This window comes from Temnothorax americanus, unplaced genomic scaffold (assembly GCF_048541705.1).
Source record: "Temnothorax americanus isolate GAGA-0224 unplaced genomic scaffold, ASM4854170v1 Scaffold4, whole genome shotgun sequence".
Lineage (NCBI taxonomy): Eukaryota > Metazoa > Arthropoda > Insecta > Hymenoptera > Formicidae > Temnothorax > Temnothorax americanus.
In genome coordinates, this window is record NW_027509547.1 from 6460762 (window position 1) to 6476047 (window position 15286).

Here is a 15286-nt window from a genome sequence, read left to right on the forward strand (position 1 = left end):
GCTAGATAAACGCGTTCTATGAGTAAGCGCCCGAAACCCGCGGGGTGAAGTCTGAATGTCGAAGACAACTCGCATTCGCGAGTGTGCATGTTCGAAATTGATCCTATCGTCCCAGAGCGCGGTTGTATGTGAAAAGATAGGCGCGGCGGAGACGGAAGAGAGGAGAGAGCCACGACGGCGATGCGATCGACGGGTGACGGAGGGGGAGGTTGACGGGGAGAAAAGGAAGGAGGGATGCGGGGGCCTGCCCGGGCACCTCAACGGCTCAACCTTGAGCGCGTGGACGGGGAAAAAAATCGCGACGCCTCTGCGCAAAAATTAACGAGAGCAATACAACATGGCGGCCTCGTCCTCCCTCCTCCCCTCCGCCGCCTTATGCGCGGGCTCGATTTCGCCAGGTATCGTTTCGGGCGCGGTGTCACGCCATCCGGATGAGTGACTGAAGGGCGGAAGGACGAAGGGAGAGAAAGAGACAGAGACAGAGAGAGAGAGAGAGAGAGAGAGAGAGAGAGAGAAATGGACAATAGGTCATCCTTCGAGATCCCGGCAACCCCTGCTGGCGCAAGTCGGGTGTCGCCAGCTATGGGGCTCACCCGAAACACCCCCAATGCCGGACCTTACCGGATGCGGCATCTAGACGCTTTGGCAGTCGTTGTCGTTGACAGTCGTCTAAATAAATCCCCCCCCCCCCACCTCCGTGAATTCCGTTCGTCCTGTCTGTCGCGTCTCGTCACGGCCAATCGGAAACAAGCCGCGCGTTCGCGACTCCGCTTCAAATTCCACCGCGCTTCAGCCGCGCATTCCGCGCAACGCTCAGGACGATTGAAGTTAATGTTTATATATTTTTTAATCTATTTTCCTCAACGACGGGGATTATCTTATGACACGCGGCGATTCGTTTCTGATCTGAATTAAACATCTCTGTGAAAAGTTGAAAGCATTTTCCAACGTCACCTATTAAGAGGCAAAAAATGGCCAAAAATAAACAAAGTACAATAGAAAAGTTGCATTTCGTTTTTCTCGCAACGTAGTAAAGAGCGATGATTTTAACTGCATTATTCAAGATATATTTTTTATAAGATAAAATTATACGGAAAGGATGTTGAAGGGACGATCGAGTTACTCCTTATGCCATGCATTATTTATTTATCGATTCATACATTTTTAAAAATTGATTCACATTTCCAAAAGACATTTCTATTGATTACAGGAGTGACGTAAAAACGATAGATCGGTACACAATCCTACGGAGAGGCGGAGGGGGGGGGGCTTCAAAGTCGAAGGAATAAATACTGATTTCGTATTAGAACGGTTCCGGCATACATATATAATAATGTAAAAATGCTCGCCCGTGGACTACGCGTCCGGCGGGATACGGTGGAGGTAATTTGTAGCATTAAAGTGGTATATGCAATAACAAGACTTCTACGATGCGTAACACAGGTTCCGCGGGTTGTAATGACGAGCCTCGGCCCTTCCGCAGATATCCTGCATTTCCGGGATTATATTTCGGGATCGTGTATTCCAGAGGACTGGGAAAGGAGGGTTCGGGTGGGAAGGGTCTCGCACCCACACCGCATTTTCGACCGTAGGACGAAACTCGCACTAGAACTAGCGGCGTTAAAACTCGTGTTACGGGTCAAGAGTGTGTACCGAAATATGCACTAGTAGAATACGGAGAAATTTATAGACATACGAAGCTGCAAGAGAGACACGTTCGCAAGCAGTTCGGAGAAAGATGCATTTAATTATGCAATTAAAAAAGAAGAAGAAAAAGAAACCAAAAAGTGTAGAATGTATCACATCGCGCCGCGCAAATAGCTCGGCTGCAGTTCCGTATGGTCTAGGAACAAGAAAAACGTAAGAATGTTACAGAATCGAGTAAAGAATCTATCAAAACTCACTCCTTTTTCCCTTCCTACGACTACGTACTCCTGCATTCGATGCGCTAACGGCGACTTGACGCAGTGACAACAATGCGACAATCACAAACTGTTTCATAACTATTAGCTCGATAAAAAAATCCTCCATGTTTTCTTTTATTCTATTGGCGTTAAAAGCTACGTGTGAAGCAAGCGAATTTTTTTATCACCCAAATATCTGTTTATTTGTGACATTCCAAATCCAACTTGCGAAAACAAATCTCTGTCAAATAAATTGCAAGAAACAACTGATATATAAGATAATCAGATCTCGCTTACAAGAACGGAAACGCATGATTGCGGTTAAATTAAATCGGGTTAAATCTTATATATCCAACAATAAGCAAAGATTTGTGTGAATTTGGTATCTGTTGTCAAAGCGTTAAGACGGATTCTGTTCGAGGGAATAAACGGAGTACGTTTCCTATTGTTAATTTAATAATGCATAACGGCACACATAAAAAATTAAAACGCAACAACGAGCGTCTCGACGATCGTTAAATCGACTGACCGATAGGATATTATACGCTGCTCAAAAATAATTGAGGCACCACTGCTTTGAACGAACAACTCAAATACCAGTTTATTAAAAGAGCTAAAAAATATCGTGTTTACATAAATATAATTATTAAAAATCAAAGGAGAACAATATAATCCTTCATAGAGCAAACTGATCAAAAAGTGTAATAGCATTATGTTAAATATATGAAAAGTACTGCGGTGTGTGAACCATTGCATTTTTTTTCAATCACTGGTGGCTCTATTTTCGGAGGCCTGTATAACATTCTTGTGAGACTTATAAAAATACTTATTTTCTATTTTATATTTATAACAAATTTATATATTTTTTTATTAACAAAATCAACATAAAGGCATCTGTACCAAAAGTCATGCTTCAAAAAATAAATATATCTTCATGAAAAAATATGAATAAAAGCATAAATTATATTTTCCGATTCGTATAGTTCAACACACAAAATAATTAACTAGATTAGACTTTAAGAAAAAAGACTCACACAGTGCAAGAAGTGATATGTCTTAATATATATCGAAGATTACCTCCGAGGTTCCAATCCCCCAAAAAATTAACCTTTGTACTTAAACATATATTAATAATCTTTAAACGTATTATATCACTTTTTGAGAAAGTGTGATCCTCTTATTATTTTTGCAGCGTATTATTCATTGCTTCGCAATTAGATGTTGATTCGACGCGCGTCGAGGGCATCGAGAAGCGGCTTTAACTATATAACATCGATAGTGTGCTTAGAAAATAATGCACGATTACAACGAGCTTCGTGTTCAATACCGTTGTTGTTCGCGGTAAGTCTCAAAATAGATACAACAACGAGCGCGAAAAGGACAGCGAAAAAAAAAACAATCAAACCGACCTCCCGCGATTCCTCATCGTCGAATTAAGCCGCGCGATAAATTAATCTACGATCGCGAAGCCTCTCTCGTCGGCGCGCTCATACACACAATATAATACGCATAGAATAGACGAACACGCAACGTACATACATATACATCTTACAATTCGTTAATCTCGCTAAGTGAGACAATTATTCGGTAGTGTATGACGCGATTACATTGGCAGAGAAAAATATATAGCGCGGTTGGTTCATTCGGATGATGGTCCGACATCACAAGCAACAACGAGTGAGACTTCAATGCTGATTCGATGCTGATTCTTTCATTCGATCTCGCATCGAGAGCATGTGAGAAGGAAGCGGGTCCCCCGGCGTTCGTATGCGCGTGTTCGCGCGCCCTATAAACCCGTTTCCTTAAATTATACAGCGAAACTACGTCCGAACAAGATCTGTCCTCGGAGTAGTAAGGACAACCGTCTTCAGGTTCGCTTACGCGGGCTGTCCAAAGGAAAGTATATAGATAGTGAGACGATTTTGTTCCGTCCACGAAGGAACTTGGAAGCGACTTTTCCTTCAGCGACGACTCGATATTGAGAACTTCATCCGCGGCAGTTCCGCGGGGTTTTCAGACGCGCGGAAAATCTATTTCGCGACAAAATCTAATGTGATCGAGGAATCGATCATATTGGACATAATAATATCTCGTTACGTCGCCGGGGAAAAGCCGAATGCCATCAGAACGCTCTTCTTTCCTCGACATCCCGTATTACATCTGCACATGCAACGCGCGTCACGGAAACGTGTGACGCAACGACGTTTACGTTTTGGTAGCACGTCGATTAATTAGCACCGATCGCGGATTTTTTTTTCTTTTCCGGCATTGTTGATCAACGACGCCGTGTGTGTGTGTGTGTGTGTGTGTGTGTAACGAGTAACATGTCGAGACGCATCGACGAAGCGCCGCTTTTGCAGACAGGAAAATGTGAAAGCGACGCTAAAATCGCGGCGAGCACGCCGTCACCGTCACGGAGAGCGAGCGCGTGACTTTCGCGCAATTCCTCATCACAATGTTGTACAATCGGCATCAGCTGCCGACAATGCTAATACTTAACGAAACTAAATGCTACGGAGTCGACGAGAAGTAATTACAGGTATGTATCTTGGTCCGCTTGGCCGCGCAGTCACGATTTCGCGTCGTTTCAACTCCGTTCCGCCGATGGGGGAACGACATTCGCAAAGCGCAACGATCGCTCTTCCTCGATTGCTCTTATTGTTACACTTAACAAAGTCCCGTTCTTATTCAACCGTTTAATACCGCGGTGCCACTTTTGAATGCCGAGTCCAGGATGGACCCGTTCGAAACAATTCAATCGACGGATTCTAAAAGTGACGAGTATCTTTTATATACACGACTGTGTAATTATCGGTTGAATTCGGCGAGATTTTGCGGTAGCATCACCTGGGTACTAAAGGGTTTCTATCCCTTGGATAGATCGTGCGTTCACCGCGCTGAAAAGTTAAAACTGACATTCCCGTGCTGAGATGAAATTCTTACCGAAAAATTTTTACAGCGATAAACCAAATTTTATACCGACAGTATTATAATAACGCCAATATATATATATATATATATATATATATATATATATATATACTGCACACCGCCCGAATGCTTCTTTTATTTTAAAACGCTTCTGGAATATACGCTTAGAAATTACACTAATGTCAAGAATCGATTTAGCACGTTTCTTTAGTCAGTTTGCAGGCGAGTATTCAAGAATCCATTTCGATGACGGCGCGATAAAAAATCTGACGAAGATTGTCGTCGTATAAATTCCTTCACATCGCTCTTGCTGATTTAATACCTTTTCAGAACAAATAATACGCGAGAGATCATCTTCTTTCGCCGCGCGCGCGTTCTTCGATCTCTCGCGATCGCAGTGAAGAGTGGTACAATTCGATGCTCTGGATCATCATCACCATTACACACGCTACGCTTTCTTTTCGATTTAACTCTCTATTGCCTTGCGCGACGTCACGTGCACTAGTTTCATTGTCTTCCTCTTTCTTGTCAACAATTTTAACTTCAAGTTACAACATAAACCCATCTCCGCAAGCTTCATGTTTTCAAAAGTACAGATTAGATTTACTCTAACTTATTGCGCTTCGCTTTTCTCTGAATCCTCAGAGAGATAACTCTGGCAATAGAGAGTTAAAAGTCCCCTTACATTCGGGACGGGATGTGCATTCGAATGACCACCCCATGCTCGATGGCATTACTCGCGCACGCTAGAACTAAAGACGTTGTAAGATCCGTTCGTAACTATAAACGAATATTATAGCGACAAAATATACATACGTGGGCCCCCGTAAAAGCCCTTTCGTGAAAGATTCCGGAAACCTTCAGGCTTGATTGCGCGACGGTTCGAACTTGTCTGTTCTCGCTTACGCAGCTCGTTGCTTACATCTAACGCTGTTTGTGCGATATCACACGTAAAAGTGATATCGATAGAGGAATGCGCGTGTCTGGCGATTACCGTTCTCGTCCCGATGGGACGAAGATCATTCGTTACGAACGGAACGCGATGGTCGCCGACGTGGCTCGACAGGTACAAATCAATTGGAAACGTACGAGCCGTGCGTTTCGAAAAATTAACGCAAGTCGAATTGTAGAATTGTGTTCGACACCGAGGACGATCTACGGAAACTGATAGGCAATAGTTACACTACAAGTTCGTTTTGCCTTCTTAGAATTATAACAAGATCGTCGTTTGACAGACTTAAGTTAATAAGTTTTAACGAATACGCGATCCTCGCGATCGTCAAAACGAGTAAGGTCGCAAAAAATCATCTGCCTCCGATCGATGCTACGCAATACTTTTCGGCTTTTCCCCAAATCCGATTCGCACCGCCTGCCTTCGATCTTCCTCGCGACGCTACATCACGCTCATTCCCATTCGATTGGAATGGATTACATTATACTCGTACTTCGTTAAATTATGACGACGTTACTCCGTGCCGTGTCCGAAAGTATATTGGAAAGCGCCGAAAACAAACGAATCAACGGATGAACGAACGAGCGAGTGAACGAACAAATCTATAATCGATCGAACTGAATGCTCCCTTTCTTGTTCGTGCACGGACGTGTGTATTCGTATGCCGGCCCTCTCTTCGTTCTATCGCTTAAACCGTGTAAAGGTATTTCTTTTTACTTTTTTTTTTTTAGGAACTTATAATACTACTCGTGGCCGCCGACTGACCCGACGGCCGACGGCGACTGTTTCGTTCGCGCGGGTTTCAACAAAATGCGTCTACGTGTCGCGTGTACGTGTCAAAATCAAACTATATACATACATATACATACTCCGGCTGTACCCCGATAAATCTTGTGCGATCTTGCTTTCAGTCGACGATAACTTAACGCTTTTTTCCCTTCTCTTTCTCTATAATTTACCTAAATGCGCGCGCTTCGTCGTCAGCGGCGGGATTTTAATCGGAGGAGGAACGCTAGCCCCGCTGTAGCGTAATAGATTCTCTACCCGGGGTGAGTCGAGAGAGGACCAACGTTTGTTCGTTAAGAAGTCGACGGAGCGGTCGCGCGTGTCACCGATCCTCGCCTCTCACCGTGGAATGTCGTAGACGGAGCAACAAGAAAACTCTTCGCGCCGGCCGTTGGTTCCGCTTTAGAGCTACGCTGTATATCAGACTTCCGGTATAAGTGTATATACCACGGCTCCTCCGCGAGACGCACACGCCTGATCGCTCCAGCTCTGGTCGAGAAGAAAAAAAAAAGAAAAATAAACGTGCGTCGCAAACCCATCGTAAAGCGCGCGATCGAGCTGGTCGGGTCGTTGTCGTCGTCGTCTGCTAGTTAGACCGGGCTATCTTGTCGAAAGACAATCTCTTACTCTCATTCTCTCGCTTCTCTTTCTCGCGCTCTCTATCGATCCGCTGCTACTAATCGCTCATACGCACGACGAACTTTTCCTCGGAGCGTCGGAGTCCCTAAGTCTCGAAGAAATAGCTAATCTCGCGCGTTCAAGCTTTATCAACGCCCACGCGTGGATTTCCGGTCCTCCATACGGCCCTCTTTATTTCTTTCTATTTTTCCTGATTTTTTCCCCCCTACTTTCTACCGACACTCGCCGATCTTTGTCCACCCTCGAACACGCTTGTAAGATTTTCTACTTTATCACAGATGTTTTATTCTCGATTTTATAATCGCCCTGTGCCTATACCTATAGCTCACTCGGTAACAATCGATCAGGGATCCTTTGCGTCGTGTTCCCTGTGTTGTTCGCATACTATGCACGATTATGCTTTCGACGTACACATTGCCCCGTGTTGATTTCCCCCTTTCTCTCCCTGTGTCTCGTATAGCCAACACGCGTTACAATCACAGCTCTCGGTCTCGCCATTTACGCGCAAGAAGACGCACGATCATACGCTAAGGCCTGCCTTAGTACAAAAATATATATTCGCTTCTTAAAAAATAGATCTTAGCATTCTGTACTGGCTAGCGTTCGTTTGATATTTTACAGTATTTTGATTCTTGGCAGGCTGCTTCAAGGGTTTAGTTTATATTATCGGCTTCTACGAGAACCGCCGTCGAGTGAGCTCTCTCAGGGCTTTATTCCGATCTAAACGCTAGCTTGTGCACCATCCCTCTTTTGTTTTATTTCGCTTTCGCGACGCGCATATTCATAAATATTTTCGCGTTCGCTCGATCGCAACGGCGAAGCGATTTAGACCAGGCCCGAGATGGAAAGCAACGTGGAAGGAAAGCCGCGTCTAAGGCGCGGCGGAGAACAACCGTGAAGAAAGATCGGCTACCGCGTTCAATTCGGAACAGCGAGACAATATTTTTTCGACCGGATCGTGCTTTCCATCCTGCCTCTCCTTATGAATATGGCAACGCGCGGCGGCAGCGTGCAGCCCGCTCGACTTGTTGTATAACACCTCTTTCGGCAGGTTCAGTCTTATGCTTGTGGTTTTTTTTGTCATTGTCACGCTAGCGACACGTGGTTACATAGTTGCGTTGTGCCCGCGTCGAGCGGCCGCACGACCGCCTTTCTACGCACGATATTTACTTTATTACAGAGGACTCGCAGAGATGGTACTATCATATCACTTGATTTGTTTCTACGTTTCGCGGATATCCGTTAGTACATTCAAACGCGTAATCATTTCGCTCCGCGCTCTCGAATAATTTCTCTTCGTTCTTTCTCTATTCGCACGCTATTGAACTTGCTCTCGCGTAATTGTCGCATGGTTTTTGCTCTCACACTTTACTCTCTCTCTCTCTCTCTCTCTTTCGCTCATTTATCACACTCACACGCTGGGCACCGCGTCCCCGAATATAGTTTTTCTTTCTTCTTCTTCACGCGGAATTTCCGTTCGTTTCGAAAGAAAAGCGAGAAGAAACATAAAATTATTTCGATAAAGTTTTTGTCCCGTCCGCGTGGTATCGGCGGTCAACGGACGAGCGTTAGTCGATCACGTCCGCGTTCGTACGGTAATTAATTATTACGACTCTTGGAAACCTTTAGTCGGCTCCTCTCGTTTCGCGTTAGACTTCTCCCCTTTCTCTCATCCGATGTAAAAATATACACGCGCGGAATACGAAATGAAAGGGCACGAGCGTGATATACCTTAAAGTTCCTGGCCGTGGTGCTGGCGAACGTGGACGCGTGTGCACATACGACCCGCACGTTCGCGAGAACGACGACCGTTATAAGGTGTTTAATCTGGTTTATCTCTCTATGGTGGATGTCGCGTGACAGATTTCTCAGTGAATTTACCCTTACCCGCGACTCAGGTACATATTAAGGCCCGTTCATCTTGTATAACAGCTGATCGTACGTCGAAAAGAAACTCTTTTTTTTTATTTCCCTCGCATTTCTCACATTTTCATCTCCATCTTCCCTTCTTTTGTGCTTCCCTTATTTTTCCTTTCTTCCTACTTTTTCCCCCTCTTCCTCGTGTATTTTTCCGCACGCAACTCCGTGTTGTTCGCGCGTGTATCCAGTGTCTCGAACGCATGGAGAGATGTATGTACAGAAACCACATATAAAAACCAATATTAATACATGTGTGACTACGAGTTACGATACACGATAATGTAATATAATTATACAAGGGCTCGAAAAAAAGTAAATAACCTCTCGGAATAGTAAACTGTGTGTATATACGGCATATACGGTTGCATTTTGGTATTTTATCTTTGTTACGAATAGCTCTTTATCTCTTTCACTCTCTTTCTCTCTCGCTTCCTTTCTCTCTTTTAAACACGCTCTCAAAATCGTCATTGTTAATCGCACGACAGAAATAGATGCGCGCTGCGTCCGAATGTGTTGACGTGTTTAAAGTTCGACAGATAATACAGTTATACATACATATACATACATATACGATTAGCGGATAATAACTCCGATTTTACAGATATACCTATATTTGTGTGTTCGTCATCAGCGGTCGCTAAGAGCACGATGAGTGTAGACGGTTATACACATAATTGCATTATTCATTCGATCGCTACTCATTATCACCCGTCGAAAGTTTATACGTGGACAGGTGTAGATATATATACCGAGCGATTTCTTTTTTTATTTCGTTTCGGTTTTCGCTCGCAACCGCGTTTTACGTATTCTCGTTGAGCGGACCGCGCTCTTTCCGGTGCGCGCTATGTTAACATTTGTACAGAAGCGTCCGATTGGTCTTGGTATTAAAAATAACCTCGGATCGCTGTAGACTTCGTGCTCTCTATTTTTTTTTCTTTGTCTTCGAGACTCTTTAATGCTCCCGCGCCGCTCATTCGGACGAACTCTTCGCGAAGTCTTACTAGATATTTTAACTCTCGCACGTCATGCTCTTGGCGCTCGCTATCACCTAACTTCCCAGAGAATTGGAAAAATATGTTGTTAAACGCATTTCTACTTACATACGTTTGGAATTTTGTTATTCTTTCCAGTGGAAGATCACGAGATCCAAGCCTCCCTCTCTCATTCCTAAGTGTGGCGCGCACTTTCTCTTCTGCTGGATAAATCGTTCATATCCTTGGCTCCAGCTCCGCGCTACGCCTTGTTGTATTATACATCTCTTACAAGATTCACGACACATCTGCGATCTTGTTCTCAATTACGTCGTTTTCATGTGCCGCACTCTTTGACCAGAATAATAATTGTAGTTATATAAAATGTACTCTGGCTTCTTCTGGCAATATCAACTTAATAGGCGAGAGGGGCGATATATATCGCTCTTAATGCGATAATGTACATTCGTGATCACACTCCTAACGTCACTTTGTCAACGTTAAAGCGCGACTCATGGTTTTCCATAAGAAGAAAACTATAGTGCATATAAATCACTGGAGAGATCGTCTCACTGTTTGCAAATGTGTTGTAATTTGCACAAGATATATCATCAACAAGTCAAAAGTAGATCTAGTTTGACTACAATTTATCACATTCATATAATAACCGATAGAAATATTGTAAACGAGGAGAAAATGATGTGTGCGCTTATCTCTCCGTATCTCTCACACATTGCGCCCAGAATTCCCAACTCGGAAAACGATAACGCCGTTGACAATGAGATTTCGAACTTATACTGCGTATTCGCTGTTCGATGTTTCACCCTCGTTTAAAAAAAAAAATGTCGTAGAAGAATAAAAGATGTAATTTGATAACATTACTTCTCAGAATATCGGTAGCCCAGAAATGGTTTTTGGATATAATCACACTGAATAGAGATTTTCCTTGGCTTCTGTCGCGAATTATTTTTGATCGCTAAGAACCAATGGCATAATCACTTCTCTACTATCGCCTTTGAAAGGATTCAGTATTACCATTGGTAGGTCTGAGTCATCCAAGGGCATCCAATGTGGACCCATTATATCTCGAATTTCCTAAAAGAGATACAACATTTAATATTTTAAATTTGTTTTGCAATTGTTAGTCCCTTAATCATATAAAGTGAAACGCAACGTCTAATTTCTTATATTTGAAAATACAAAAGATATTTACCAAAATGCTTGTATACTTACACGTCTGATGCTTTCAGCTTGATTGTGAAGCCACAATTCAAATTCAGAGGTAATATCACTTTTTGCAAATACCAATAATTTAAGAGTGCTGCCTCTGAGACGCGCGATGGCCAACAGATTCTCTTGGTAATATTTATGACCGAGGAACACCATCTTCGTAAGTTTAGTACACTTCCATGCCACCAACACCAAAGAGTCTGGACTACAATCGAAATATATATCTACGTATAAATTGTACTATCACCAGAAAAATATAAGTCAAAGTGGAGAATTTTCTTACCCATTTGGATCGTTTGGATCAAATGTGGATGGCATATGCTGCTTGCGATCTATCGAGTCTATCCATGTCAACGATTTCAGCGTATGCGCATACCACATTGATAATCGATGTAGCGCTCTGATATTAATGTTTTCACAGAACAGAACTTGTAAGTGTGTCAATGGCATAGCAGGACAGAATATGTCAGTATCCAAAACCTTAACGCCGGCGTAAGAATGTATAAGATTGAGCCTTAATTCACACTGTGGACTGCAAATAAATAAACATTTATGCACGTTTTTTTTTTCATCGAGATATTATTCTTGGGTGCGTTCCGTTTCACGCATGATACGCATAATGCATCACTTATCCGTTGTTGTTCACCGAACGTTAAACAAGGATAAGTGATGCATCATGTACGCATCATGCGTGAAACGGAACGCACCCCTTGTCAACAATCTAAATAATTCCAAATATAGGTATAGCACTACTGTAACTCACTTTTTTTGAACAAACATTTGCCAGGCCATATTTGTTGTTCCTGGATAATCCTCTTTCCAGCCATGTATATGGATCACGAGTCTCTGCATACATCCATTATCTAACGCTTCCAACAAAGTATCACTGACGTACTCATAATCCAGAGTTAAGATAGACAATCTGATAAATGAATTAAAAATAGAGTTATCAAGCTCGAAGAAGTCATAATAATCAGGATCGTCCTTGATGGACGCCAGACTGAGGTGTGTCAAATGTTTGGAGTGATGAAGACGGAGGGGTTCCAAAATCGTAGACAAATTCATTATCAACTCTTCCCTGCATCCCAGACTCAGGGTCTCCAGGCAATTAGAGGTCTCAATAATATTTACCACGCACCGTACTAATGATGCGGAACTTTTGTAGTTACTGAAAGACAAACGATCCAAGTTTATTCAACGAGAAAGCTGATTTGTACTCTAGATAAGATCAATTTATCAATACCTGTCGTCCTCGTTGTCAAAGGGAGGATCATAAGTATTACTATTGAATTCCAAGAACAATTTTCTCAATTGTCTATTTTGGCCTAGTTTCTTCAAGAGCCTGTACGTCTCACCTAAGCAATTGACATATCTAGGTATATCCCAACGAATGGTAGCTTCGCGCACACTCAGAGCGAAACGATTTGCCAAGAATCTATAACAAACGTGCTACGTGTATCGCACGACACTTAATCAGTCGACAAACAGATGGTAAATCTGGCTTTACGAACCGGGCCCACACAACGCTGTCCTGATCTCTGAACACAAAAGTGATTTTTTTCCAGAAGTTTGGGTGGAACAAGGTACATCTCCAGTTTTTGCACACCTATGGAAATCGAATAACAAGTCCGTTGAACAAATCTTGTATTAATTAAGTATAAATCTTAATAAATTGATAGTCACATTGATATAAATAACATCTACGTATAAAGCGCTGTCCAACAATCATTTCTACTATCTTTATGGTACAAAATATTGTTTATAAAAACCACATCACGTGAGTCAACTTCATAATTTTTTTTTCATATCACTGTGAAGATCTAATCTCTATTCTCTATCACATGTAGACGTGATAACTCGGTTTATCACCGTAAATGACTGTTGGCATTTCAGAGTACATTATTTCGCTCCGTAATGCAGAAAAGAAAACACGCGGAGTGGTGACTCCCCTTCCCTCTCCTCGCACACATATATGTGTACGCACGCGCGCGCACACACACACACACATACACACACATATACACACGATACGTTCGTAAATCAAACTTTTGCACACGCAAATAACGGTTGAGCAAACGTATGTCATTCGAGAGAGAGAGAGAGAGATAGTAGCGGGTAGTGTTTCATCAATATACATTCCATAAGAAATAAGTATTCCTGCGATTGACGCGACGGCTTTATCGGCCGCACAATGTCAGGTCAGTTTACAGCGCGAGGAAAAGGAAAACAAGAGGCAAGGCTCGCACTCTCCCTCTCTCTCTCTCTCTCTCACACACACACACACGCACACACACACGCACACACTCTCGAATTCTCTCGGTATATACCTGGGAGGCTCTTATTCTGGTGTCGTGTGACAAATACGTGAATATCTCCTGCAAGATAACGGTGGGCAGATTGGCCCAGGACGAGCCGTGATCCTCCTGCGCCATTTCTGACGTACGGCACGACGCAGGCTTGCAGGACGAACAGCTGTTCGCCGCGCACAGCATAGACAGCTGTCCCTCGCACTTCCTCGACGTCGCCTCCTCCGCGGTCGCGTCCGCGTCCCCGTTGCCCGACGCGGTCGCGACGGCGCCGCTCGCCGCCGCCGCCGTCGCCGTCGCCGTCGCTGCTCTGAACCTCTCCAAAGTCTCCAATCGTACATCGGACGTGTCGTCGCAGGCGCGCATCATGTCCAACCAGCCGATCGGCCGATATCGCGAGCCATCCGTCGCGCCGTTCGACCTGTCGTTGTCGCCGAGCGCGGCCACGGGCGCGCCGTTCACAGCCGAGACGGGCATATATATATACATATATGTATATGTAAACGCGAGCCGATGTGTGCACGCACCGAACTCGAGATCGCGACTTCCCCGAGCTCACTCTCTTACCGCTTCGCGCTCGCCCCCGCTCGTCTCGCTCCTCGTCCCCCAACTGTCGCCTGTCGCCTCGCGGCCTCTCACTCTCGCAGCTCTCACACCATCTCACGACTCACACCTCCTCGCGCTCGCAACTCGCGTCTCGCGTCTGCCCCCGTAAACGCACGCATGGATGTATGTATACACCGTAGCAGGGCCGAATCCGCGCGTCGATTGGCCCGCGGGTATCTTTTCCGCTCGCGGGAAGACTCGCGAGAGAGAGAGAGAGAGAGAGCGTGTCGGCGACAAAAATCCGGAGAATCTGAGAAAAGGGCTAGGAAGATCCCCGCTAAAGTGACGGCTGATCGTCAATCTGCTAATTCGTTGGTTCTATAATTTCTCTTTTCACGTGTCGAATAGTAGAAAATTGATATTTCTGTCCGTATTAACGAAATACTAGCAGATATTACTGAAGTTCATCTTATTCTTTTTCCAAATGACAAATTAATTAAATATAACAAAATACTGTAGGTATTGCTAGATAAATTGATCGACTAAGACTAAGTTAATCCGGAGTAGAAGTTACTCTTATGTCCATTTCTACCGGTGCAGCTTTAATCTAGATTTAACTTACCTTTTATATCTTTTTCTAATTCTTAGAACTAAAAAAAGGTAAAAAGTAAGTTGAACCGAAATTAAAGTCGATCCACCTTGGCAGAAATGGACATCGCTGTATCGTTCGATGCGAGCTTGATTCGCGACTTCAGCTTGGGGGCTCCGCGACAGCGGTTTAAATCCTGCACTGCGTCCCCGCGTTATTACAAATCGCCTCGCTTCCATTGGTCGCCCGCTCCACGCGTGTCAACGTTATTCCGCAAATACAAACGCGGGATTCTTGGCACGCTCGCGCCGATTGTTTATCCGCGAAGTCTAATTTAAACGCGCTTCGGACGATCGGCGATTAACGATGCGAAAAGAGAATTTGAAACATTGAAACCAGAATCTCCCTTTGAGGAGTTCGACGTGTCGTTCGACAAGGAAAAAACTGTTCTTGAAATCGGGATCACGTCCATAAAATTACAACGTTTCATCTTTGTTCGTGGGTAGAAAAGA

The 15286-nt window shown here is 43.9% G+C and overlaps 1 protein-coding gene across 1 annotated transcript; it reads right to left on the minus strand.

The window, feature by feature from the left end:
- Nucleotides 1–1119: 1119 nt before the first annotated feature.
- On the minus strand, nt 1120–14319 carry LOC143902605 (F-box only protein 33). Its single transcript, XM_077415653.1, has 7 exons — nt 13661–14319; nt 12845–12939; nt 12577–12768; nt 12097–12501; nt 11617–11865; nt 11337–11538; nt 1120–11198 (listed from the first exon to the last, which is right to left on the minus strand). Exons 1-7 carry the CDS (start codon nt 14126–14128, stop codon nt 11067–11069), a joined length of 1743 nt encoding a protein of 580 aa, XP_077271779.1. The 5' UTR covers nt 14129–14319; the 3' UTR covers nt 1120–11066.
- Nucleotides 14320–15286: the final 967 nt, after the last annotated feature.

What these genes read in the sequence shown, in the direction of transcription:
- LOC143902605 (XM_077415653.1), bottom strand. Translation starts at nt 14,128, where the DNA reads ATGTATATATATATGCCCGTCTCGGCTGTGAACGGCGCGCCCGTGGCC. An exon ending in GACAGCGTTGTGTGGGCCCG is followed by an intron (nt 12,769 to 12,844) that starts GTTCGTAAAGCC and finishes CGTTTGTTATAG; the next exon opens with ATTCTTGGCAAATCGTTTCG. An exon ending in AAGCTGAAAGCATCAGACGT is followed by an intron (nt 11,199 to 11,336) that starts GTAAGTATACAA and finishes TATCTCTTTTAG; the next exon opens with GAAATTCGAGATATAATGGG.